The sequence below is a fragment of the Trachurus japonicus genome, chromosome 16 (genome assembly GCF_045865225.1).
Source record: "Trachurus japonicus isolate A0001 chromosome 16, Traja_1.0".
Lineage (NCBI taxonomy): Eukaryota > Metazoa > Chordata > Actinopteri > Carangiformes > Carangidae > Trachurus > Trachurus japonicus.
Window position 1 is genome coordinate 21,598,035 of NC_140922.1, and position 26,523 is coordinate 21,624,557.

The 26,523-nt window shown below is 41.2% G+C and overlaps 1 protein-coding gene across 1 annotated transcript in view; it reads left to right on the top strand.

Annotated features, from left to right (window-relative positions):
* triob (trio Rho guanine nucleotide exchange factor b) overlaps window positions 1-26,523 on the top strand; it is a 104,727-nt gene that overhangs the window by 55,516 nt on the left and 22,688 nt on the right. The window contains exons 10-37 of the mRNA XM_085802519.1: window positions 387-518; window positions 729-959; window positions 2,164-2,286; window positions 2,672-2,863; window positions 4,291-4,460; window positions 4,829-5,003; window positions 9,261-9,456; window positions 9,708-9,874; window positions 12,415-12,534; window positions 14,127-14,225; window positions 14,324-14,416; window positions 14,769-14,918; window positions 15,067-15,181; window positions 15,361-15,476; window positions 16,819-16,941; window positions 17,350-17,544; window positions 17,991-18,106; window positions 18,766-18,832; window positions 19,008-19,117; window positions 19,250-19,319; window positions 19,522-19,611; window positions 19,821-19,913; window positions 20,070-20,181; window positions 20,313-20,503; window positions 21,041-21,142; window positions 22,111-22,250; window positions 22,693-22,792; window positions 25,748-26,000. Of these exons, the coding sequence (XP_085658645.1) occupies window positions 387-518; window positions 729-959; window positions 2,164-2,286; window positions 2,672-2,863; window positions 4,291-4,460; window positions 4,829-5,003; window positions 9,261-9,456; window positions 9,708-9,874; window positions 12,415-12,534; window positions 14,127-14,225; window positions 14,324-14,416; window positions 14,769-14,918; window positions 15,067-15,181; window positions 15,361-15,476; window positions 16,819-16,941; window positions 17,350-17,544; window positions 17,991-18,106; window positions 18,766-18,832; window positions 19,008-19,117; window positions 19,250-19,319; window positions 19,522-19,611; window positions 19,821-19,913; window positions 20,070-20,181; window positions 20,313-20,503; window positions 21,041-21,142; window positions 22,111-22,250; window positions 22,693-22,792; window positions 25,748-26,000 (3,841 nt within the window). The remainder of the gene's footprint in view (window positions 1-386; window positions 519-728; window positions 960-2,163; window positions 2,287-2,671; window positions 2,864-4,290; window positions 4,461-4,828; window positions 5,004-9,260; window positions 9,457-9,707; window positions 9,875-12,414; window positions 12,535-14,126; window positions 14,226-14,323; window positions 14,417-14,768; window positions 14,919-15,066; window positions 15,182-15,360; window positions 15,477-16,818; window positions 16,942-17,349; window positions 17,545-17,990; window positions 18,107-18,765; window positions 18,833-19,007; window positions 19,118-19,249; window positions 19,320-19,521; window positions 19,612-19,820; window positions 19,914-20,069; window positions 20,182-20,312; window positions 20,504-21,040; window positions 21,143-22,110; window positions 22,251-22,692; window positions 22,793-25,747; window positions 26,001-26,523) is intronic.

A 26,523-nucleotide genomic window follows, 5' to 3' on the forward strand; every position in this document is an offset into this window, starting at 1 on the left:
ATTGTAAATAGATATTATGCAGAAGTATGCATTTTGCTGCACAAACACACAGACACACAGACATACACACACCTTCTAAATGTGCATCACCAGTTTTGACAAAGAAAGCCCAAGTTGAACAGTAGACAGCTAAAGTGAGAAAAGGTAAATCAGCATTGTGATAAGTTTAGAGCTGAGTTTGTTTCATCTCATTAACATGTCACTGCTTTATGAGCATTTGTCCATTAAAATGTATGTAAAATATTCACGTTTGAGTAGAACGTGTCTACAGCAGAATATTATACATTCTGCTCAAACGTGACTATTTTACATGCATTTTAATGGATATATGTATATATGTATATTTATATGTTATGCAATACTTGTATTGTGTGTTCTGTCCCCAGTACATGAGTAAAGTGGAGCCGTGGTGTAAGGCCTGTGGTGAAGGAGAACTGCCCTCTGAACTCCAGGATCTGGAGGACACCATCCACCATCACCAGGGATTATATGAACACATTACCACTGCATATTCAGAGGCCAGTACACACACACACACACACACACACACACTTGAATGCACATGAAAAAAAACACAGGTAGATGCAAGTACTGATGCCAAATTCACACAATACAAAATAGGATAATTATACTACCATAGTACATAGTATGCAGTGCATAGTATACATTATATCACTGTATTTTATATACTGTAATATTCATGTCAAATTATATGCCATCATTTACAGGTGAGTCAAGATGGCAAGTCTCTACTGGACAAACTGCAGCGACCTTTGACGCCCGGAAGTGCTGATTCGCTGATGGCATCAGCTAATTACTCTAAGGCTGTACACCACGTCCTGGACATTATCCACGAGGTGCTGCATCACCAGAGGCAGCTGGAAAACATCTGGCAACATCGCAAAGTTCGTCTGCACCAGCGCCTACAGCTGTGCGTCTTTCAGCAGGACGTTCAGCAAGTAAGAGATGCACACGGACACACAGAGTAAAATCCAGCTACAGACCTGCACAGTTGTGAGGTTCAGCAGGTTTTGTTTGCACATGACCTGGAAATTCATAATTCAACTATCTCTGTAAAAACTAAAGGAAGTGCTCTGCCATCTTTTCCTGTATTAATTAGCTCCCCTTTACATTAAATTTGCCTATATCTAGTCTAGCACAACCACTGCTCAGACTTATTTTAATTTCAAGACTGTTACCGCTGTGAATTATTTTATAAGCAGTGGTGTTGCTGCCTCACTATGTTTAATTGGTTTTGAAAATCCAAGAAATCTTTGTTTGTGGCTTTGTTGTTTTTCAGGCTGGATCATGATATTAAGAATACAATGTAATCAGCTCTTTTTCTTCAAAGCCTTTTTTTCCACTTCTTCCTGATACGTCAGAGTGAGTTTCTGTCTTTCTGCATGACTGTCAGGATGGCAGAGCGCTTAGATCAAAACCACTGAGTTGGTATATAGTGTCGTCTCTGCGTTTCTAGCCTTTGGGCATGAACTCTTCTCTGCCTCCTCACGCCCCTCCTCTATCTCTTCTCTCTCTTTCCTTAACTCTTTTCTTTCTTGCTGTATATCTGTGCTTCTGCCTTTCCTCTCTTTCATCCACTCTTTCATCACCCCTTTTCTCTTGGTAGTGGTTTCCATGGTGATGCAATTTACTGTCACAATAAGTGTCGAGGGCATTGTGCACATGTGTTCATGTGCGTTTGTCCCATGAAAATATTCTCTGAGACCTTGAAAACATCATGAAAATCCCCTTCATTACCCTGCATAGAAACAGATGGAATATGGCCATCTGTTTAATAGATAATAAGGTAATTATGTACAAAGATTTATAGCTAATCTCATCCACAGAGGAAATGTTTACACTTTACAGTGCTCTGGATTTCCTATCTAGTAAAACCAAATTGTCCACAGTTGTGTAATTTATACAGATGGACTGCAGATGAAGAGAAAGAGTGAAAAAAACTGGGATGAGCAGAGGGGAAGAATGGGAAAGATAGCCGTATGAGGGAGAGCGATGACATCTATAGACTACTCTCTGTGATCTGCCATTTTAGTCAATTGCACCCCCTACTGTTTGAAAATATGTACCGCATTCTTGATATACCCTGTACAGCCCTCTGCATATTTAAATGTGAACATACTATGGTTGTGTGTTTGTTTCAAGGTGCTGGACTGGATAGAAAACCATGGTGAGGCCTTTCTCAGTAAACACACTGGCGTTGGGAAGTCTTTGCACAGAGCCAGGGCTCTGCAGAAGAGGCATGAAGACTTTGAAGAGGTTGCACAGGTGAGTTTGAACAGTTTTGTATTTGAAAGTGAACACAGAATGTAAAGTCTGACAATTGTATTTGATTTTTAGAAACATAATATTAGATAATGTGTTGAACAAAGTCATATTTTAGAGGACAGAGATTTGGCTCAATAAGACAAAAGATCAGTTAAGCTGTAGCTAACAAGTATCAGATACTTCATTGATCTATCCACTAACTATACCTGCTATCCTCAGCTAACTTGGAGGACACCCATACAGGCAGAGGGACAATATGTCCCAAGATTTGAACCCAGAACCCTCTTGCTGTATGTCAGCAGTGCTAACCACTGCATCACCATGCTGTGTGAGATACACTATACTACTTTTTTTAAATTTAACTTACTTAATGTCAATGTTTCAGAACACTTACACCAATGCTGACAAGTTGCTAGAGGCAGCAGAGCAACTGGCCCAGACCGGAGAGTGTGACCCGGAGGAAATCTACCAGGCTGCCCATCAGCTAGAAGATCGGATCCAGGATTTTGTGCGACGAGTTGAACAGCGTAAAGTCCTGCTGGACATGTCTGTCGCCTTCCACACACATGTCAAAGAGGTGTGTCCTGTCTCGTCCCATCCTGTCCTGTGTATACTTTACTGTATACACTTGAGGAGCTACAAAATTTGAAGTACCTCACACATTTGCACTGAGTCACTGTTGGTGTGCCTGTATATGAGTGTGTTTTTGTGTGAGAACGTGCACCATTCCTCCAAATACTCACCATGTTTTGCCAGTATTCACATTCTCCCCGTGCTTTCCTTTCTTCTATATTGCAGTTGTGTTTACACAAATTAACCTCTGTGACAATGATAAGCATGTCTTTAACTGAGATTAGATTAGATTTAATTTACCTTAGTCTTTAAAAGTTCATACAAAATACACAAACAACTATATACTGTACCTGAACCTGTTAATCATCTCCTCAATCTCTTAATTCATCTCACAGTGTTCTGTTAATTTGGAAGTCATACCAGCACGGTGCTCTACATGTGTTACCTCTACATCCTGTTTACATAGACTCAGAGACAGTCCGAGCCATGGTGTTATTAATGAAGCAAGTCTTAAATGTCCATATGGACTAATCTCCTTCACCCCATCTGTCAGTGCAGGTCACTGTGTGTTCTGTGTGTATGTGTGAGCCTTGTTTTTGTGTGTGTGTGTGTGTGTGTGCTTGCCATGTCCTCGTACAGGTGGATGTTGCCAGCCCTCTTCCCCATCACTTTTTCTAGTTCAGTACGTTGAAAGTACCTTTGGATGCAGTCAATCACGTTTAAAGGCATCAAATGGTTTACCGTGGAGGCAGAGCATCAACTACACTGGAGGAGAAAGATTCATCTGCACTGATTTTCAGGAAGCAGACGGATGAAGTTACTCCAGATAAAAAGCTCTGTCTCTTTATTAATCTCTAGTTCAGCCTTTTAAAAGAAACAGCTACCAGGCTTTAATAAAAAGCAGTTTATGTTTTGGGAACTCCACACTCAGTCAGTGGACTCCACTCGTATATTTAGCGCCAGTGTTCACATACATCCCAGGTAATGTAGCTTCCTGTGTGTTACTAAGTGGATGATGGTAACAATACCCAAGGCAGACGTGTTTGTGAGCCGGCAGTGTGGGTGTTAGACAGACCGTACGTGCCAGGGTCTCCCTCCTGCAGCCGGGATGGTGTGCCAGGGCTTTGGGACACTGAGCCAATTCACCCAGATGGCTAATCTGTTACAAAGATGACCATTCACAAAACACCAGCTTTGAGCAGAACTGGTTGGATTTAATTCCTATATGTGCCTTCTTCTGTCTGTTCATGTGGCATCTTCTCTATCAACTCTTACATCTGTGTCACCCCCCTCCCTCATGAACCCTCCTCCAGCATGTGTCTGCTTGAAAAAACGGTTTAAAAAAAAGAAAAACAGTTTTTTCTGCTTCCTGCTCTCCTCCTCTCTACACTACACTTTAACTGGCTCGCCTGTTCTGTCAATCCCTGTTAGCTGTGGACGTGGTTGGAGGAGCTGCAGAAGGAGCTGCTGGATGATGTCTATGCTGAGTCGGTGGAGGCAGTACAGGACCTGATCAAACGTTTTGGCCAGCAGCAGCAGACCACCCTGCAGGCAACTGTCAATGTCATCAAGGAAGGAGAAGACCTTATACAACAGCTCAGGTTCAAACTGTTATTATGCTACACTAAAGCCTTAACATTGTTATATGTAATACACAGCATGTTACTGTAAGGCACACTCAGTTCTTTAAAGCCCCTGGCCTTAGTGATTTGACACTGTTTCTGCAGTCATTGGACAATCATGTGATAGTGAATGAACAGGAAAATTAAGACGAAAGCTGAGGCAGAAGATAGAAGGGAGTTTCTTTTAGAAGGTAAACAGACAGAGAAGGAGCAGGGACTTTATTCAAGGGAAAAAAAACACATTTTCTTTTAACTTCCACAGGGATGTCTTTACAGGAACTAGGAGCCACATGTTTGACTACATACTGTATAAACTGTGCCTCCCCTGTATTTGACTCTCTCCACAGAGACTCGGCCATCTCGAGCAACAAGACTCCCCACAACAGCTCCATGGCTCACATCGAGAGCGTGCTGCAGCAGCTGGACGAGGCCCAGGGCCAGATGGAGGAGCTGTTCCAGGAAAGGAAGATCAAACTGGAGCTCTTCCTCCAGCTCCGCATCTTTGAGAGGGACGCCATCGATGTGAGTAGGCAGGAGATGGGAGTTTGTGGTGTGGTGATTTTGTTTTTCTTTATCCTGCAACATTCAGTGAGAGTGTGGAAGACAGGAAAAAAGCATGTCAAGAAAATGACATCCGAGGGTAAAATAGTTGGGAAAAGAACTTCACTAATGAGCATGAAAAAAATGAGGTGGACCAGAATTTTGAATCTTACAGAAATGAAGGAGAGTGGTGTATGGTGAGAGGTGAACCTCAGGGAAGAAAGTTAAGAAAAACAAGAGGAGGAGTAGGAGTGACAAGAAAAGTGCTGAAAGTATGATAAGTTGGAAAGCAATGTAATCATGATGTCTTTTTTTATGCAAAAGGATAAATTATTTGTGGCAAGAGACATACTAAACCAGAATGACTGTGACTCTGAGTCGATAGACCGTGGCACTTTAAATGAGAGACCGAGTCCTGTTGGGAGGATTCCTGTTGCTTCAAAGCTTGGTTGAATTCACAGCGCTACTCTTGCATGTGCTACATTCAGCATTTAGTTCCACTTGACGCATCTCATCCACTGACTCATTCCAATTTTGCCCCCCCCCCCTCCACTTCTCTCCAGCCAGCAATTGGCTGCATTGTATCCGCTAATTCTTTAACGTCCCACTGTGAGAGTGAATGCTTCTCTCTGCTGGTACTCGGCTATGAAGACTGCGCTTTTAGAATTTCTTTTATTTATTTATTTATTGTATGTTTCTTGTGAAGTTAATCACGGCCATCGAATCATGTTTGTTGAGCCATACTATTTTGTCAGATGACTTACATTCTGTCATTTTAGAAAAAAAAGCCTAGAGCAGAGATGTTGGCTTGTATTCATGAGGGTAATGTAAGTATAAGGAAGGCTTGTGGAAAGTGATTGCAGCAGACGTGGCGACCCTGTGGAGCTTGAAAGAATATGTGCTTGTAGGATAGTGGTTTTCAATAACAATCACATTACCCTTTCTGCTCTGCAGAGGGAGTAACATGATTATTATTACTCCCTCTGCTCTATGTCAGAATTTTCTGTAAAGTTACATCCTGTAATGTCTGCCAAAACTGATTTTTCATGCACATCATTTTTAAGCTAAACACTTTTTGCTCGCTGGTTATGTAGTTGTTATGTTTCTGTTATTACCCGGAACATTTGCTTTGCCTTTTCCGGCTAAAGTCAGCTGGATGTGTTTACAGAAACAACCATCAAAACCCAAACTTTGTGTGGGAGTGGATGACATGGATGGATTGAAAAGCTGAAATATAGCCGCTCTGCACACCATTGAATGAGAAAAACATCCACATTATATATGACAGTACAAGTCTGCCCGTGGAAGAATTCTCCTTTACTGTATGCTAATAGAAGCTTTGTTGCTGCTGTAAAGTTGTTGTGTCTGTGTTTTAAGTCTGAAAGAGCAGATAAGTCTTACATTGTAGCAATGGGTCATGTCAGGGAACATTGGTGAATCTGCTAATCACTCTTGTAAAACACCAAAGTACGGCCACACACACACACATAAACACAAGATTAATATGACACATTGCTCGAGCATGAAGATGGGTGGAGGAGCTATTTAGTTCATGCACTACTGTATGACACACCCTCCTGGATGACTGGGCGTGTGTATGTGTGTTTGAGGTGAGTGCAGGAGTTTAGGTGAGATTCTTCTTATAGAGCTTTCCTCTCGGGCGGAAAAAGTATCACTGCACTCCACCGAGGGAAAAAAAACATTGTCAAAGAGGAGACTTCTCTCCTCTGTTAGTTAGTTTTCACAGTGTTGGTAGCTGAGGGAAATGGTCTTCTTGCACATAGAGGGCATTTTACTCAACTGTAAGCGGAGAGGAGAGCAGAGATTAGATGAGTACCTGGTAAGTCTCTACTTTGTTGCTAGATGTGTAAAATGATAGCACTGGTATTTTTTTTTTTTTAGTATTTTTTATTTTTGTTTGATGAGATATCTGTGTGTGCTAGCCAAGGAAGCCACAGCTCTATAAAGAGGAACATTTATTGCAGCAGAATTTGTGTGAAGCCAAATTCATGGTGTACAATATCATGTGGCAAGCATGCGCTTCTATGTGGAGAGAGAATGAGCTTTTTTATTACAAAGGAGGTTTCTCTTTAATTTTAGTGTTTTTTTAAATAAACATTAAATGGAGAGATACCAACTTTCATCTATGACAAGCTTTCTCTTTGTTGTTAAGTAATATATACCACAGGTTTATTCAATCAATAATAAACATGAAGAGTAAAAAAAAAAAAGTTGTGAGAGCGCAGCAGGTGAAATTGTGGAAAGAAGCTGTTCTTGAGCATAAGGTTTCCCTGTGACAGTGGATGAAGGTATAGCCTGAGCAGCAACACACTCTATCACAGAGAAGATTGGGCAAAATAAAGATGCTCCTAATTTGTTGGAATTACTTGCATTTGGTTGGTGGTTTGACCTTAAGTTAGCCTTCATAAAGTGAAAGGGGAAACAATAGGTTGTAAACTGACATCTGCTTTACAGAAACACTTGTGCAGCTAAATAGATGATGTCCATCCATGTATGTGATTCATGTTGTTCATTAAACTCTAAACAGAGCTGTTGCTCTGATCACACCGTATCAGACTAAAAAGTATTAAGTTCTTCAAAGCCAAACAGCTGGTTGTTTTTTGGCTTTTGTAAGAAGCTTGTACTGAATAAAACTGAGCGGAAGAAATAAAATGGCATAATCATATAGTCATTACTCAGCCTGCAGTAAATTGTCACAGCTAAAATGCACAACGATCCATTGCCAAGTTTTATCACTCTGTATCGTTCATGTGTTATGAATAAAACCTCTGTCTCCAGGGCTCTTGATTTACAACATACCATGACAGGATCAGTTCTAGCCTGGGGAAGTACTTGAGCGATATAGGAAATTACAAGTGGCATGGCCTGGGAGGATCGCATTCGCACTCAGATATTCAGTTGCTGTTTAGGACACAGCTTTCTTAACCACTGGTCTCCCATCTTACTCTGGGCACACATGATTGCAGACATGCAACCGTTGTGCACCCACTTGATGATGTGATTAAAAAAAAAAAAAAAGTTTCACTTCAATTTTAAGTGATAGGTGCAACGTCAACACCATGTGGTGCAGGTGATACTAAACAATAAGACAAGAATTTTGGGTACATGTAGATAGAAGTTGTTAAACCTTTGAATTGTAGCCACGTAGCTGAAAGCATGCATATGTTTTAACGATATAATGGCTCTTGTACTGTGAATGTTGTTCTTGAAGGTGCAAATCTGAAAATAACATTTGATTTCACACATTTGATTTCATTTCAAGTACAACAACTTTGTCATACCATGCAATTTACTGCTCTTGATCCTTGTACTTTTATTTATTCATTCATTCATTCTGCAAACTAGAAATGCTGTTCTCAATCACAAATGAACTTGGTGAAATCTACTTAATGAAACTTGATTCCTTCTCCATTATGCTTTTAATTAAACTGAACGCATCCTGCAAGGACACAGAGTAAATGCTTTCCAGGAAAAGGAGTGCTCCACAGCTGTGACAGTAAGCTATTATCACAAACAGAGCAAATCAGGAAGCGGATCATTAAATTCACTAGATTATAATAAGATAGACTTGCACAAAAGGGGAATTATGATTAAAACTTTTTTTTTGTAATATTAGACCTCCTCAAATAATAATGACACCTCCACATGCCTTAGGGCAAGAGGTGGAAAACACAAAAACCAAAGTGTAGAACAGACCTGCAGAGTGTGTTTAAAACAAAAAAAAACCAGACAGACAGAGCTGGATTGTACCCAGGTCATGGTGCCCATGGTATCATGATTCAGTCTGCGTGGGTAGTCAGAGACAAGTGCTGACATCTCAGTACATCTGCTTCACCAGCCGTTCATCACCAGCGTAATATGCTATCTGTTATTATGGCAGTCAGTTCAGGGTATTGGATTACAGCAATTAAACTGTCTGACTTGAAAACATCTCTTAATCATAATATTGTAATGTTAATGAAATGGCTGAATTTTTCCCTTTGCCTTCTGTGCTGTGTTTTTTATTCATTTGAATGTTTATTCTGGTAAGATAATATTTGTAAGGCGTCTTGTTGTCCCAGCGTTGTGAAAACCACAAGGTCTTTGATTTGAATACAGTCACTGACCTTTCTCTCCCATTGCATTTTTCCTTTTTACCATCAAATATACATTTGATTTGTCCATTTTATTTGTAAGTTAAACCTTCTTTCTCTACTTTCTCTGACCTTCGACTCTCAGATCATCTCAGACCTGGAGTCATGGAACGAGGAACTCTCACAGCAGATGAGTGACTTTGACACAGAGGACCTGACGCTAGCTGAACAGAGACTACAGCACCATGCAGACAAGGCGCTTACAATGAACAACCTCACCTTTGACGTCATCCACCAGGGACAAGAGTTACTGCAGTATGTCACAGAAGTCCAGGCATCTGGTGAGTGAGGGCGTAGAACAAACATCCTGAAGTATTTATTAGAGCACAGACTAAATGCACCTCCCATATAAGATGAATCTGTTGGAAACTACACATTCATTATATTTAATTTGCAATAAGCAGACACATGTGTGCCAATTGGAGTAAATAACTAAAGAGAGAGAACTTTGCAAAGACTGAGAGTGGAGGAACAAAGGTGTAAATGCCAATGGCAGCCAAAGATGATGTTCTGAAATGTCCACTCTATGCAGGTGTGGAGCTGTTATGTGACAGAGACGTGGACATGGCCACACGGGTCCAGGACCTGCTGGAGTTTCTCCATGAGAAGCAGCAGGAGTTGGACCTGGCAGCGGAGCAGCACAGGAGACACCTGGAACAGTGTGTCCAATTAAGGCACCTACAGGCTGAAGTCAAACAGGTATGTACTTGAAGAAGGAAAGGACAAAAGGTGAAACAGGAATAGACAGCTTTAAAAAAGAAAAGGAGAAAAAAACTTACAAAGGAGAAAAGTTTTTTTTTACGTACAAAAGAGTAGTCCCTGTATTTTACTCGCAAAGCCTGTTTTCAACAAGGAAACAATCTGGAGACTCATATTTAAATAATATGAGTTGTATATATATAGAGTAAAGATGTTCACATATGAATGTTCACATGTATGCATTGCAAAATATTTATATATATACAGTATATATTGTTTTCCTAGGGCAGAGGTGGAAAGCCAGTGGACAGTAACATCTTATTGCTACAGATTGTGTTAAAGTGCCACAGAAGGGTCTGTTCTGTCTGTACATGACCATGGGTAGATGACTCACCCTATGGCAACAAACTCCCTCATTTTTCTTTCTTTTTCTTTATTTCATCTGTCTGCATCTGTCTCTGACTTTTGGGAATAGACTGAGCAGCAGGGTTGGATGTTGAACCAAGGTTCAAGCTAAGAGTGAGACAATTGGAAATTCAGCATAAAAGAAGACAAATGGACCAGAGAGAATCTGACTCACCAGGGGAAGGATAGAGATAGAATTTCAGAGCTTACTGCTGTGTCAGTGAACAACTTGTCAACTCATGGCTCCCTCCTGATATTCATTCAGTATTTGGATAAAATCACAGCAAAGAAAATTGTGTGTAGTTTTGCGATGTGGCCGACTGATATTTCAAAGCAAAACAAAAGCAAACATGGAGCCAATTTTTATAACAAGGTCTGTTATCATAGCGATGCAGTTGGATAACAACGGGCTTTATGCCTCCGCTTGCAATGGAATTAATGACAAATTGAACAAGAGAAGTGGCAGACATGTAACTCAGACTGAATTTAGTAAAAAAATACACCCAAAGTGTAGTGTAGCAAAACATTTCAGAAGATGCACTGGTGTCGCAGTGATTGAACCGATCTGACAGTGATGATAATGTGATGCCAATATGATGCTATGGTGTTATTTTTACTCATCTGCCTACAGAGAGGCAGCATTTTATACAGCCTTCTATACAAAGCTAGGCCTGTCTTTGCAGCAAATGGTGATTTTTACATGAAAAATGTCTTAGGAGATAGTGTCTGTTTCTTAATCTACAGAATATAGTTGAATGACCTGTGATTTACTAATCTAATCTCACCAAATATCTACAATGTAGTTTTCTACAATGTGGATTTCCCAGATTTTGCTTTTGAATACAACTAAACTGCTTTTGCCATCTTCTTATTCCTTCATGAGGAAACCTTTGATATTACATCCCACATGCACCAAATCCTGGGAAAATAACTGCAACTTCTATTACGCTAAAGTTGGACACAGCCATAATTGCAGCCTTTATTGCAGAGTAGCCTGTAGCCTGTAGCCTGCAGGGTTCACCACTGCACTACAGTTACTATTGTTAGTGTGTTTTCTCTTTTTTTTGGCTTCAAATGTCCCAACCCCAGAGGTAGTTACATGTTAGGGCTGCTTTCTGTATGTCATTAAGAAATGGCACAGTTTAAGAATAGGGATTAGGGACAGAGCTGAGGTTATAATAAAGATAAAAGCAATGTAAGCACAGTTAAGTGGTGTCAGCCATAGTGGCCTGATGAAATACTAGAATATGTTATGTAAATCTAACAGGAGGCAATACCGTAGCAATGAATCATATATGTACTCATTACTGCTGATGTTGCTGCTGTTTGTTCAGCCATTATAGTTAAGTCATACGGCTCCTGTGATGTTCAGCAGCCAACACTCATACCTACTCCGCCTCAGGACATTCAAAATGCAATGGAAACATCGGCCCTCTGCCGAAAAACACGAGTCAGAGTAGTGTTGCATCATCACTTTTATAGCTAAGCTTCAGTTGCACCGCTGCCCATCACCCACACAGCAGGTGTGCATGCTGATTCAGAGAGACAGAGGTGTTTTCAGGAGACTAGCCCTTTGGCCCAAAAAAACAACGGGCAAAAGGGATTTTGAGTTCATCTAGCAGAGTGTGTTTGTGAGACAAGGGCGTGTTAGCTGAAGTGATTTTGTGCAGAGGGGAGAGAAGATAGAGTGGGTAGGTAAGGAAATGCGTGCAAAGTGAGATTTGAAGAGAGTCAAGGGATCAAAATAGGAACAGTGTGAGCAGGTGTAAAGATTGAAGAAGCAATAAGTAAAATATATGAGAAGAGACAGATGAGGGGAAAGAGCAGGGCCACATGGAGAGAGAATGTTTAAGAGCTGATAGAAGTAGAGAGTGGGAGAGAAAATAAGATGCAACATATCAGACAAAGCCAGAGCGGGTCAGCTCACACCTTTTTGCAAGTGATTTTATTTCTGTGTTTGATTGAATTAAGTTGTTCACACAGAATTGAACCATGGACCTTGTGACTGTTGGATGACCCTATCCACCTCCAGAGCCACAGCTGCCCTAGTGCAGCTTAAATTGCAGTGTGTAAAAAAAAAAAAAAAAAAAGATGGCGCAATTAGAAAACTCTTTGTATGCCTGTGTGTCATGCAGGTGCTGGGTTGGATCCGTAATGGAGAGTCCATGCTGAATGCTGGTCTGATCACGGCCAGTTCCTTACAAGAAGCTGAACAACTACAGAAGGAGCACGAACAGTTCCAACATGCAATAGAGGTAAAGTGAAAAGGAATGTATATAAATACATTGAATCTATGTATGTACCTTGCAGGACGAGGCTGCTGACATTGTGAATGAATATAACTTAATTATTAAGTCCCTCTCTCCTCCTGATCAGTTTTCTCTTCAGATCTCTTGTCCCTCATCCTCTACCACTCCTGCATGTGGGCTTCTTCAACCTTCCCTTCATCCTTCAACCTTTTACTACTCTAAAACTATACTCGGGTTCATGTCTGCCCCCCCCCTCTTTTTTTTTATCACAAGACACACATGAAATGGAATTATGAATAACTAATATCTACAGTACCTGCCTCTCTTCTTCTTCTCTCTGCTTACCTTTCTTCTTTATTTCCTTCTTTCTTTACCACTGATTATGCAGGGTAAAATTCCTTTGAACTCTATCAAGCTTGGCTCATTTTAATGCAGGACTGTACCTGACCTACTTCTACAGAGCGCTCATATATACCGGTACACAAGGATGCACACTCTGAAGGAGGCTGTGTTTATGATTATTGCTTATGTGAGACTGAAATTTTAACACGCACAATGGTCCCCACAGTACAGGCTAAAAATAGACATTGATTAGAGTGATACCGAAGTGGAGGCGATATCTCTTACTTGTGCCTGATATTATATGTTTGCATTCATTTTGTATTTGATGGCCCCCTTGTAGCTTCAGTAGGCTGTTGTCTCTGGAAGCCAGCTCCCACCAGCATTGGCATCGATCTTTTCTGTCATTTAGTGGGCGTGGCCATGTGGCAATGCCTGTGCCTCGTCAGTGGAGTAACAGTAGTCGTTGGGCGTTGTGGATAATCCCAAGAGCTTTGACGGGTCACTAGCTGTAGCTACCAACAGACAAGTCAGTCTGCCCTTGACCCAGCCTCCACTGTTCTGAGATCTGTTATGTGATTGCCCATATTATTATACAAAAGCACAGGTGCATGTGAAAACAGTAATTGTGCAATAGAAAATTGAGAGAAGCAGTAACAAGTAAACATGAAGTTAAAGAGTTTGAGACCGCTTAAGGCAGGAAAATGTCTTATTTATTCAACACCACCACATGTTAGAGGTTGACAGTGATGATGAGAAAACTGGATATCCATCATGATAGCAACACACTTTCTGCCCTGAAGACAAAGTGCTGCTCAGATGGTGTATTATAACCTCTTTCCTTGCAAATTCAATGATGGCCGAAGCTTTTGGCAGGAAATACTTCATTCTTCCCCTGTTTTCCTTCCCTTGAGTCTATGGAATAAGGAGTAAAAGCCTTGTTTTCAGACTAACTGCTGACATAAAACAAAAAAAATCTCCCGTTGATTTATTTCCATCTCCAACAAATCTCATTTCCTCTCTTGTGTGTTCACTCCAGGACCATCTTTATGACATGGCTCTAATCAAACACTGCCTTTATTTATTTTGCCTTTGCTCTGTTGCTCCCAAGTCCTCCACCCTCTACTAAACTGCCCTGCAGGGGCAACTGGAAGCTGGGATTACATTTTCAAAGCAATCATTTTGATTCAGAGATTCATATAACTCTTGTATTTCATTGTTGTTTGTTGTTTTTTGTCTCTACCTTTACCCCCATGTAGAAAACACATCAGAGTGCACTGCAGGTACAGCAGAAGGCTGAGGCCTTGCTCCAGGCAAACCACTACGACATGGATATGATCAGAGACTGTGCAGAGAAGGTAAAGGAGAACTAAAGGAAGAAAAGAGCATCTATGTAGGCAGTGCAGTCTGTACAGCTGCAAATGGCAAACTGATTTGTTTTGTCTGACATTTCAAGGTGGCAGACCATTGGCAGCAGCTGATGCTGAAGATGGAGGACCGGCTGAAGCTGGTTAATGCTTCTGTGGCCTTCTACAAGACCTCTGAACAGGTAACTTTTGTATGTGGTGTGTGTGTGTGTATGGAAGTGAGTGCCACCAACTGAAATACGTGTTACAGGAGCTACATGTAAGTTTTGCTGTTATATTGCTACATAGCCAACATTAGCATTAGCAGCTGTAGTTGTATCTTTTGTATCATAATTACATTGTATTTAGCCCTTTTTAAGTGTGTTGGTGTGTTAGCGAGTGTGGTAAGTGTGCTACATTCCCTCTTATGAGCTTGGACCAGGAGCACAGTATCGGAGCATGATTAAAACATGAGTTTTCACAGTTGCATTAGTTGGATGAGGGTTAGTGTTTCACCTCACAGCAGATTTATGTACTGAATTATCACTGTCTCAGGTGTGCAGTGTGTTGGAAAGCCTGGAGCAGGAGTACAAGAGAGAGGAAGACTGGTGTGGTGGTGCTGATAAACTGGGCCCAAACAGTGAGTCAGACCATGTCACTCCCATGATCAGCAAACATCTGGAGCAGAAGGAGGCCTTCCTCAAGGTGAGAAATAATGGTATCAAAGGACACACACGTGACACTTAGAGCCACACGTGTAATTAAATTAATTCACAAAGTTGTACCTGCCAGAGAATAACAAAAATATGTCGACCCTGCAAATTACATCTGTTCTTCTTCTGCATACTCACAGGCCTGCACATTAGCCAGGCGCAATGCTGATGTCTTCTTGAAATACCTGCACAGAAACAGCGTCAACATGCCCGGCATGTTGTCCCACGTCAAAGCTCCAGAGACTCAGGTTAAGAGTAAGTAGATGTTTATCAGTTCTCCATCTCGTCATTACAGATGTTGATTAGCTCATTCAACTTTTTCTTTCCACCATTTCTCAACTCACTCACAGATTATAAATAAAGGTGTGTGCTCAGTATGTTCCTGATAAACATCTTGAATAAATTTATTTTGTGTGCTTGCGGTGTTTCATCAGATATCTTGAATGAGTTGCTGCAGAGAGAGAACCGAGTGCTCCACTTCTGGACCATGAGGAAGAGGAGACTGGACCAGTGCCAGCAATATGTAGTGTTTGAACGCAGCGCCAAACAGGTGTGTGCTTGTTTGTGTGGGTCTGTATGTTTCTTGTTGTTGAACTGGCAACAAGCACAAAGATATGGTTGAACAGGTCAGCACATTGCGTTGTTTGATTCACTGCAGACCACAGAGTCAGTGGGAAGAAGTCTCTCCCTGGGAGATGAATGGATTCCATTTGCACTGGAGCTAAATCAGCAACTTGTCTCAGTTAGCACACAGCTGCAACTTCCATCTTGTTTTGCCTCTCTTTTTAAATATAAAACATGCAGTCTGTGTTTTCTTTGTAATGATACATTTCAGAAATACTGGAAGTGATGTAAGCTGGCAGCCCTGCGCAACAATGACAGTCGTAAGGACAGCTATCATTATGTGGCACAGTAAACTTAAACACTGCGTTTATTACAGAGCGTCGTCAAACATATGTCTCCAACCACTTATTTTACCCTCAGGCAGTGCTGAACATTTCAACCACCTCTGGGATTTTGATTGTAAAAGCTTTTCTGTGTTTTTATAAGAGCAAAAGATCTGAGCCACAGTGAGGATCAGTGAGGATAAAAGGTCAAGACACAAGAACACTCAATATTTTTCAATCAAACAAGTCTTAGATCAGCTAGAGATACAAGGACCTGTGGGATGGACAAAGTTAGCCAGGATCTCCTCACACTGCACTGCACAGGCTGAGCTGACATTTGGAGTGTTTTTTTTTTAACATGACTTTGAAGCAGGTTAGAATCTGTGGCCTTAACTCTTAACTCTATCTTTGTGTGTCAGATCTAAGGCTGTTTGAGAACAAGGCACTTGGCTCCCTCTTGTGGTGTTTGGATAGCACAGAGCAGCACACAGCAATGCGTTGAACCATTAAAATTTGATGACATCATAGATATTTTTAGGGCATTGCTATTTTAGGCCGATCCAGGTTTTACCCCCGGGGGTGCAAATGCTTTCTGGGCTCACAGTTCGACTGGACCAGTTCTGCCACTGCAGGTCATGAAGGTGCCACCTGCAGGCCCAGACAAAGCACCCAGACATGCAAATGTGTGACCTTTGGAAAACTAGACATGATACCTCGTATGTTAAACCGATACAAAGACTTATTCCTCTAACACCGTTGCTTTTAAAATGAAATTAATGTCAGTGATCCCAGTCATAAATTTTAATGAAAATGATTGAGAGACTTTATATAGGATTTTCTTTGAGGTAAACTCTCGAGAAATGTCCCACTGGACATGACGTGTTTCATTTGTACCAACTTGTTCCAGCCCATCAGATTTGGATAGTTAATAGAGACTGTGTCAAATGTTGTAACTGAAATCTCTGCAGTGTCATTGTTCTCAGTTGTGATTGGTTGTTTCCTTAGGCCCTTGAGTGGATCCATGACACTGGGGAGTTTTACCTGTCCACACACACATCCACAGGCTCCAGCATTCACCATACACAGGAGCTGCTGAAGGAGCATGAAGACTTCCAGATTACAGCAAAGGTGTGTGTGTGTGTGTGTGTGTGTGTGTGTGTGTGTGTGTGTGTGTGTCTGTGTGTGTCTGTGTGTGTCTGTGTGTGTTCCTTCCTGTTTGTTTGTGGATCTGTTACTGTAGACAAGGGGACTAAGAGACTGTATGTGTGTTTTTGTGCCTGTTGCTCTGCTTGTTGTGTGAATGTTTGCGCAGTCCTGCGCTTCACTGTGAGGCCCATTCCCTTAGCAGTCTATTGTCCTGATTCCACTTTGCTGTGTCACTGTTATTGTGTTAGAGAACAAGCTATTGTGTCCATCAAGCAACACCCTGATTACTCTCCCTCTCTCTTCCTGTGTCTCTCTTATCTACCTTTCCTCTACCGGCGCTGCCTCTGTCGCCATCTCTTTCCCCCTCCCTAAATGTCTCTCTATTGACAGCAAACCAAAGAGAGGGTAAAGCTGTTGATCCAGCTGGCGGATGGGTTTTGTGACAAGGGCCACGCCCATGCCCTGGAGATAAAGAAATGGGTGTCCTCAGTGGACAAACGCTACAGGGACTTCTCTCTCCGTATGGACAAATACCGAACCTGCCTGGAAACGGCGCTCGGCATTTCTTCCGACTCAAACAAGGCTGTGAGTAATCACCTCTGATAAAAATCAAAGAATACAGACAAATACCCAACGTGTAGGTTTTAAAACCTTGGGTTGATGCCGTATAACGAAAGACTGAAACAAAGAGAGAGCCACGGATGCCGTATATACCTGGCAGGAGTTACAATAATAAGGACTGAACCTTTCTAGTGCCTTTCTAGTTCAGGATTTAAACAAAATCATGTGATGATTTCATCAAAGAGACTCCCGTGGGCTTTAATTTTATTGTAGTTTCAAGTGTGGGAGCTTGCTCCAGGTGGTCAGATGTAGATGGATATTGAAGATCTTCTATCACTGCAGGTTTTATTTAAACATCTCCCAGCAGTTGTATTTAATGAACTGGTGCTCAGAGAAAGCAAATATATCACACACTTGTGTTTCGTACCTGTTCTACATCCCCTAATAGTTGCTGTCTCCTGTGTTTGCAGAGTAAAGACCTGCAGTTGGACATCATACCAGCCAGTGCCCCAGGGTCAGAGGTGAAGCTAAGGGACGCTGCCCATGAGCTCAATGAGGAGAAGAGGAAATCAGCACGAAGGAAAGAGTGAGTCCAACACACATTTCCCTGGCACACTATGACCGCCTGGTATTCAGCATCAGAGGTTTCCTGTGCAGATCTGGAAAAATGCCTACATGAATAATTCAGTCAATTCCAGCAAACATGAAAACATATTATTTTTCAGTCTGAGTAACATTTGATAGCTGCAGCCAGTCTAGCACCTCCAATTGCGAGGGTTAGTGATAATATGGTGCTGAATGTCAGTTTACCCAGTAAACATGATCACATTATAGTGAACACCAAAATCTTCAAACCCAATCAAATGTGAACAAATGGAGATCGATTTTATGGTGCATGTGAGAAGACGGAGAGACAGTTTACCCTAATCACAGAATATTTCAGTGTTCCTGATGCTGTATGCAATATACAGTAATTAGTCTAAAATGGTTTATGAGGGAAATTCACCCAGGAGGGCGTTATGGTGCATTCACATACAGACACAGTTATTTAAATAGCTGTTTTACCATTTACTGAAAAAGATGAATAATTACATCATGTTGTATATGCATATGACTCTAATGGTGAATATAGAAACAGTAACGCTAAGTGAATGCTACCACAGTTTTTATATATATATTTAATCAACTGCAGCATCTGACCATGTTCCTCACTGCCTCCTCTTACGATGTGTCACATCTTTTCAGATTCATCATGGCTGAGCTGATTCAAACAGAGAAAGCTTACGTCAGAGACTTAAGGGAATGTATGGATGTAAGTATTTTACCAACACACACGCGCAAGACAATCATTCAGTTGATGCCACAATGTTTACACAACCAGATTGAATGTATTTACATTCGAAATTGGGTTGCCTTACAGCGGATGAGTTGGCACAGAGATTTCTTGGTTTTTAATTTGTTCTGCCGTGGTGTGTGTGTGTATCTAGACATACCTGTGGGAGATGACCAGTGGTGTGGAGGAGATTCCTCCTGGTATCGTCAACAAGGAACACATCATCTTTGGGAACATGCAGGATCTCTACGAGTTTCATCACAAGTCAGTAGACCAGTGATCTGCTATCTACATGAGATATTTCAAGATTAAATAGCATTCATGAATAGTGGCTTTATGACATTTGATCATTGACTTCTAATTGTTGTTTCTATAAATCTTTCTGTCACTGTACAGTATCTTCCTGAAAGAGTTAGAGAAGTATGAGCAGCTTCCAGAGGATGTCGGCCATTGTTTTGTGACTTGGGTAAGACTTATACATGTATCAGCTCATATTTCTGCTCTCTTTTCATCACCATATTTTCCTGTGCTGTAATATGATTAAATACAAAAGCACCTACAGTACAATAGGTCACAAGAGTATCACACATTTGCCTAAAGAAGTAGTTAAAAACAACAATCTTTTGATGTCTTCTGAATAAAGTACTGATGTTATATCTTCTGCTCAGGCTGATAAGTTCCAGATGTATGTGAACTACTGTAAGAACAAGCCTGACTCCACTCAGCTCATCCTGGAACATGCTGGCCCCTACTTTGATGTAAGTAACTACCAGTGCCGCTTGATGTGTCAGTTTACTTTTAGAGTGCATATTATGTCATTTAAGCGCTGTTTCTTTGATCTAAATGCAACACGAGAAAATAAAGATAGATGTTCACTGTCTAAACTGGCTGTTATTTATCTTGTGAGCTTCCATAGTCTAATATTGTGACACTTGTACAACATGTTTTCTATCCTTTGGTTTTATAGGAAATCCAACAAAGGCATCGTCTTGCCAACTCCATTTCCTCTTACCTGATCAAACCAGTCCAGAGAATCACTAAGTACCAGCTTCTTCTCAAGGTACAGTATGCATTCACACTCTAAAAGGAAAACTTCTGCCCACACTCCAGAAAGTTTGCACATACAACATAGAGTCGTAGAGTAGACCAACCTTTACAGAAAGTATTATCGTCACTAATGAATTGTGTCCTGCACCTTTTGTGTATATGTTTGTAGGAGTTGTTGACATGCTGTGAGGAAGGAAAAGGAGAGATCAAGGATGGCCTTGAGGTGATGCTAAGTGTGCCCAAGAGAGCAAACGATGCCATGCATCTCTCTATGCTGGATGGTGGGTGTATACACAATACAGACACTCATACACAAATACACACACACACACACACAAAACTTTTAGTCCCAACATAAATTACACACACACATTTAAATCTCTGCCCATCCTTTCACTTCACATTTTTTCAGGTTTTGATGGGAACATTGACTCCCAGGGAGAGTTGATACTTCAGGAGTCATTCCAGGTATGGGATCCCAAGACTCTCATTCGCAAGGGTCGTGACCGACACCTCTTCCTCTTTGAAATGTCCCTGGTCTTCAGCAAAGAAGTCAAAGACTCCAACGGGCGCAGCAAATACCTCTACAAGAGCAAGCTCTTTGTAAGTAACATCCAGTTTTAATGTGCATAGACCTGGTTAAATTTTGTGCTGATTACGACAGCTGAGGAGGTGAAGATATACAGTACAGTGAAACATACAGGGGCTGGCCTCCTCCAGGATGCATTACTGTTAATTTACAATTACTGTTGAAGATTTCTTCATACTTGAAACAACTGAAAATGTGACAATTTGGAGGTCAAAGGTCCAAATATGCCAGTAATGACATAATTTAGAACAAAAATGTCTAATAGGATAAAAACTAGAAAATTTTCTGCAGGGACCAGTGCCTGGTGCGATGCCCCTAATAAATGATGACATTTTATATCAAAGTGGACAAAGATCAGCTTCACTGTGACATCATCTATCCTGCAAAAACACATCAGGCCATTATTAAATATTGTAAATTTGTGACCATATTTCCTGCAAATTGACATGATGCTGTGAGGTCTGGTTTGGAATACAAACTAATAGCATCTTGTTTGTTTATGTATCGTCATGTATCACCTAAATTTCTTGTCATGTTTTTCCCCTCCCCAGACATCAGAGCTTGGAGTGACAGAACACGTTGAGGGAGATCCTTGTAAGTTTGCCCTGTGGGTGGGCAGGACCCCGACTTCGGACAACAAGATCGTCCTCAAGGTATCAATGTTCATTTTATTGCTGCAGATAAAGTGGTAACCTTTGGTAACTCTGTGAAAAAGTCCCCATATGATTTCCCAAGTCAAGTTGTTCACATAAAGAGGAAGAGTCTCCATGTCTGTAGTCCACCCACATTGAATCCTATACTTCCCTCTTTTCAGCCAAGAAAGTTAACTCCTTTGAGGTGGAGTGTTACTCTCTGGTACTTATCACTCATCATCACACAGAAATATTAGCCTCATGGTTGAAGGGTCATAATCCAACCTAACAGGCCACATGGTAGTTCTCTTGCAGTGAGTCAGAAGCATTGTTTTATTCAAGGTGAGTGTGTGTATCTGTGTGGATACTGTTGATGTGATAAACACAGGGACAGAAAGCTGTGTATCCAGGTGCATGTGTTACGATGTGTGAATGTTTGCTCTACAGCTGTCTGGCTTATTACATAACTGTTGATGACCATCTTAATGTGTGCCTTATATAACACAGTGCCACAGCAGCTGTGGTGCTGCTGGTTGCTAAGTGAAGGAGGAAGAGGGGACACAGACGAGGCTTGTCAAATGCTAAATACAGTGTCTACGCATCGGCCTAGTGACGTAAATAAACACAAGGCTAACAATAAATGTCCATAGTGTCTCTGTAGAAGCCTAAGTGGAGACACTGTTGTCGTCATTTAACATTGTGTCTGCATATGGATGTGTGACTCAAGTGCAAGTTTGCTCAAAAGTGGAACAGACAGAACTGTACATGCCAAATGAGACCTGATACTGGGTTATTGGTCAACAAATAATTAATTCTAGTCAAGCGAACAGAGCAGCTGTGCTCGCTGCGTTTAATGCTCTGTCTTTGTCTTTATGTGAAGAAGGAGAAATAAGGCCGGGCTTCACTGCTGACTTTGCAGCTGCACACACTGCAGTAGTAGAAGTTTTGAATGTAACACTTATCTGATCAAGCCATGTGTTGTGTCCAAGGCTTCAAGTATTGAGAACAAGCAGGACTGGATCAAACACATTCGCGAGGTCATCCAGGAGCGAACCGTACACCTGCGTGGTGCTCTGAAGGAACCCATTCACATCCCTAAAGCCACCACAGCTAAACATAAAGGCCGACGGTGAGACGACAGTCTATCACTCTGAATGTTGTTTATGTTGTAGTGAGGTTAAATGTTGTGTGACAAGTCAGCCAGCAGACTACCCAACCATTCTTGTTTTTCAATTCAGTTTTTAATGTGTTTAATTTGTTTCTTGGCTGCAACTGATTCTTCCAGTCTAGCTGTAGTGTTTCTAGTTGTGTTACCTCATCCATGATTATTATTTTGGTCGAGTAAGATCGATTTTCAATGGCTATGATGGTGACTACAGCAACTCCTACAGTATAATCCTGTAATTTTCTCTCACAACATCATCAAAATATGTCTTTTACTATCATTTTGATCTGAGACCTAAGGTGACTGTGCCTTTTAATAATCAGCATTTCCAATCATACCTTGATAAAAACCTAATGATTACTAATGATAGTAATGAAATGAATATAATGATATTGTTCGCTTGCAGAGACGGAGAGGAACTGGACAGCCAAGGAGACGCCAGCAGCCAACCAGACACCATCTCCATTGCCTCACGTACATCCCAGAACACACTGGACAGTGACAAGGTAGGAACGCACGCACACACAAATGCATAATCTTCAATCAGAGTGCTATGAAAAGGACACCTCTTCAGTGTTGTTTTATCACTGAAAGGTCTTATCAGTCACTACCTCCATATCACGCTGTCACACTGTCAAGTCTGGGTAGATACAAGCAACTCTCTGTAAGTTGTCTTCTGTGAAATTGTTTATTGGTGGAGGAAGCTTTAAAGCAGCGTGTGTGTATGGCTGTGTGTGCATTTCTGTGCAAGTGCCATCGTGTGTGTGTGTGTGTGTTGGAGGAAGAGAGAGAACCTTATCTCACTGGGAACAGGGACAGTCGGCTATGGTTATATCTGGTAATAGCACCACAGAAGGCCTGTCCTCCTACGCTCAGTATGAGCAACTGTAAAGCTAACGTGCACACACACACACACACACACACACACACACAAACACACAAAAAAATTCTGTACTTTTATACTGTACTAATTAGAAACTGCGGCATTAGGTTCATAAAAGAGGTCATTTATTTTGACACACATCTTCTGTAATTAGAAAAATAAGAAATTAGCTTAGCATAATTACACTTAGCACAAATTCAGCTCTGTGTAATGATAATCTCTGTGTTCCTATGTGTCTATCCGTTTGTGTCTAAACGATCACAGACACTGGTTGATTACTAATTGTCCGTTTAAGGCATGCACAAAGTAACACACACACACACACACATGCAAATACAAATTTTCTTTGGTCTCATCCTCACTTTCTGTGAATGCGGCGCTCTGTCTCTTTCTCTGTGAGGACTCTCTGTGAGACCTCTCATTCAAGAGGCAGTGACAGTGGTGTGTTTGTGTTGCTGTGTGTGTGTGTGTGTGTGTGTGTGTGTGTGTGTGTGTGTGTGTGTGTGTGTGTGTGTGTGTGTGTGTGTGTGTGTGTGTGTGTGTGTGTGTGCTTTAGTGACTGACTTGTGTGTCAGCAGCTTCAGCCTCCCACACTCTCCTCACAGAGGATGCTCGTCTGTATGCCAGACAGGAGAGCACAGTTTTAAGTCCTCACAGTCATCGATCTCACACTTTGCTTCAAGCTGTTGCAGGAATCGGGCAACCGCAGTTTTTTTTCCCTCTAATTTTCTGGTGTATTTTTTCCTTGGTACATGGACAAAAGTGAGCTAAATTGTGGAAACACTTAAGGATGGACTAACTGCATCACCCAATAGGGAATCCTTTGAGCTTCAGTAGCCTGACTGTCAGCATCCACTGAGGAGTGTTGACTGTTACAGTGGATGGCAGGACATTTCTACAAGCCTTCGGTTATCCTAATGGATCAGGATTTTGATTACTTGCCACTGTTTTCCCAGGGGTAACAGTCCGTTGAAAATAAATAAATTTTACTTTTTTTTTTACAACTAATCTTTATCTAGTGTGCAACTTCTCATAGAGATTTAGGACAGTCTTAGTGGATTAACGTAGGAGTCGAACTGCTCTGTAGAGTTTTCTAACTATTTTGGACTTACCATTTGCAATGAGAGAGTGGAAAACAATGCAGAGGCTGGAGAATAGGCGCTCACATCCTGTTTCTCAACTCCTCAGCTCTCTGGCTTTACCACACTACCAAAGGGTATGTTACAAATTATGTGATTTGTGATATTTGAAAAGAAAATACACCATTGTGACATTTAGTGAAAATCTTTGAAAAAAAAAAAGCAAGGAACATAGGACACTGTAGAAATGCCAACACTATAAATAATGAACACATGTCTGTTTGAAACAGTAGTAAAGCTTTGAAGGCATGAAATGTGTGAATGTGTTTGGACTGATGGGTCAATGGATAATTTCACCCCTATGACTAATGTTAGAACTTTTTGTTTGCACATCATGTTCAATATAAAAATACTGACAAGGCTTCCTAGAACAGAATACCTTTTTCCTATTACCAAAGAGTTCCTGAACTGGAAATGCTTTCTCATAATGATAATATAAACTTACAAATTGCAAACGTGTAAATGCTAATTAAATAAAATGAAACTGAACTCCTTCTGTTCATTACATATAACAGATGTACAACAGAGAGAAGCTGCAGTTACTATTTTCACACACATTTTCCACACTTCTATAAGCGACAGAGGCATTAATAGCAGCAAGCAGCTGCGCTCTCGGTCATGTGATGCACGGAAATGCCTTTGAGAGAAACCCGTGAGCAAAATGACTAATGCCACCTTTGTCCACCTCTATGTCGTATTGCTTTTCTTTTCATAGCCACTCAGATAATTAGAGTCAGATCGTCAGAGTGACGTTTTGTTCAGCTGTGCTGGAATGAGTCACCGGTCATCAGTGCATGTACTCTGTGACTTTCCAGTGCTGCTTGAGTGCCTGTGATGTTATCAAAGGATGCTGTGTGGGAATATTTACTTTTTGTTCTAAGAGACCATTGATTCCTTTTTAAAATGTCAGAATTAATTTTACTGAATCATCACCATGCTTGTCGAAATTAGATTATTTTATAATGTACTTACAGTGCTGTATCCTGTAGTACCTTTTGTTAAAATTTAATATAGGAGAAATAAGGGAAAGTACTGGAGGATACAACATTGTCTTGACAGAGGAGCTGATCAGCACTGACTGGATGAGCTACATATGAGCAGTAGCTATTTCAAGTCACTGTTTTATGTTGTGCTTCAGTCTTAACTATGACTGCACACTCACTGCACATATTTCAGTGGCTCGAGGCTTCTCTTGGAAAATCAATGTTTTCCAACAGGATCCTCATTCCTTCTCAGTCAGTTTAGCTCTTTACCAACAAAGTAATTGCAGTTTATCACTACACACATACAGTACTTACTTAGTTTCACACAAAGTGACCTGTTCAGACTGATTTTTTTTTTTGCTTTTTGCTTTTTACAAATATGTGACAATTTAACAAACCTTAACTTTTTTTTTTGTACTGAGTTTTTATACGATTTCTTCCCTCCTTCTATTTCAGCTGTCGGGAGGCTGTGAGTTGACAGTGGTGATCCATGACTTTGTGGCCAGTAATGGCGGCAGCAGTGGGGAGCTGACGGTGCGCAGAGGACAGACTGTGGAGGTTCTGGAGCGACTCCACGATAAGCCGGACTGGTGTCTGGTGCGGACTACGGACCGCTCTCCAGCCCAGGAGGGCATAGTACCCTGCTCCATGCTCTGTATCGCTCACTCCAGGTCCTCCATGGAGATGGAGGGGCTGTTTAATCACAAAGGTAGGAGAAGAGTGTTTCCCCAGATTTTTATACCTACATTAACGGGTGGATTGGGAGTTATGTTTCCATACTGAGGCACATCTGGATTTTTCAGAACAGTAATAAAAGCTTAAGATGTGTTTCATATTTAAAAACAGCAGAGGTGCTGAATTATCTTATCTCACCAAACAACTGCTTGCTACATCCATGCACATACAGACACTTGAAAGATAAGGGAAAACTAACAAGATGCATTTCTTGTTTGCAAACATATCATTGGTGACCTGCAGAACTCTCTCCTCTCATTAGACGGCTGCTTGGGGAAGCATGTACATGTATCGCTAGGTGTTGCTATGCAACTGTGGAAAGCCCGCTTGAAGCACAGCTCTCTTTTAATTATCTCAAAATAATTTCAACCTTTGAATTCCCAGCACTGTTGATATCCACAGGTCTCATTATTGTCTAAAACCACTATTTTGTCATATACATGCAGCCTCATGTTCTCAAATAAACATGAAAACCTGCAGTGTCAGGGAGCAACCCT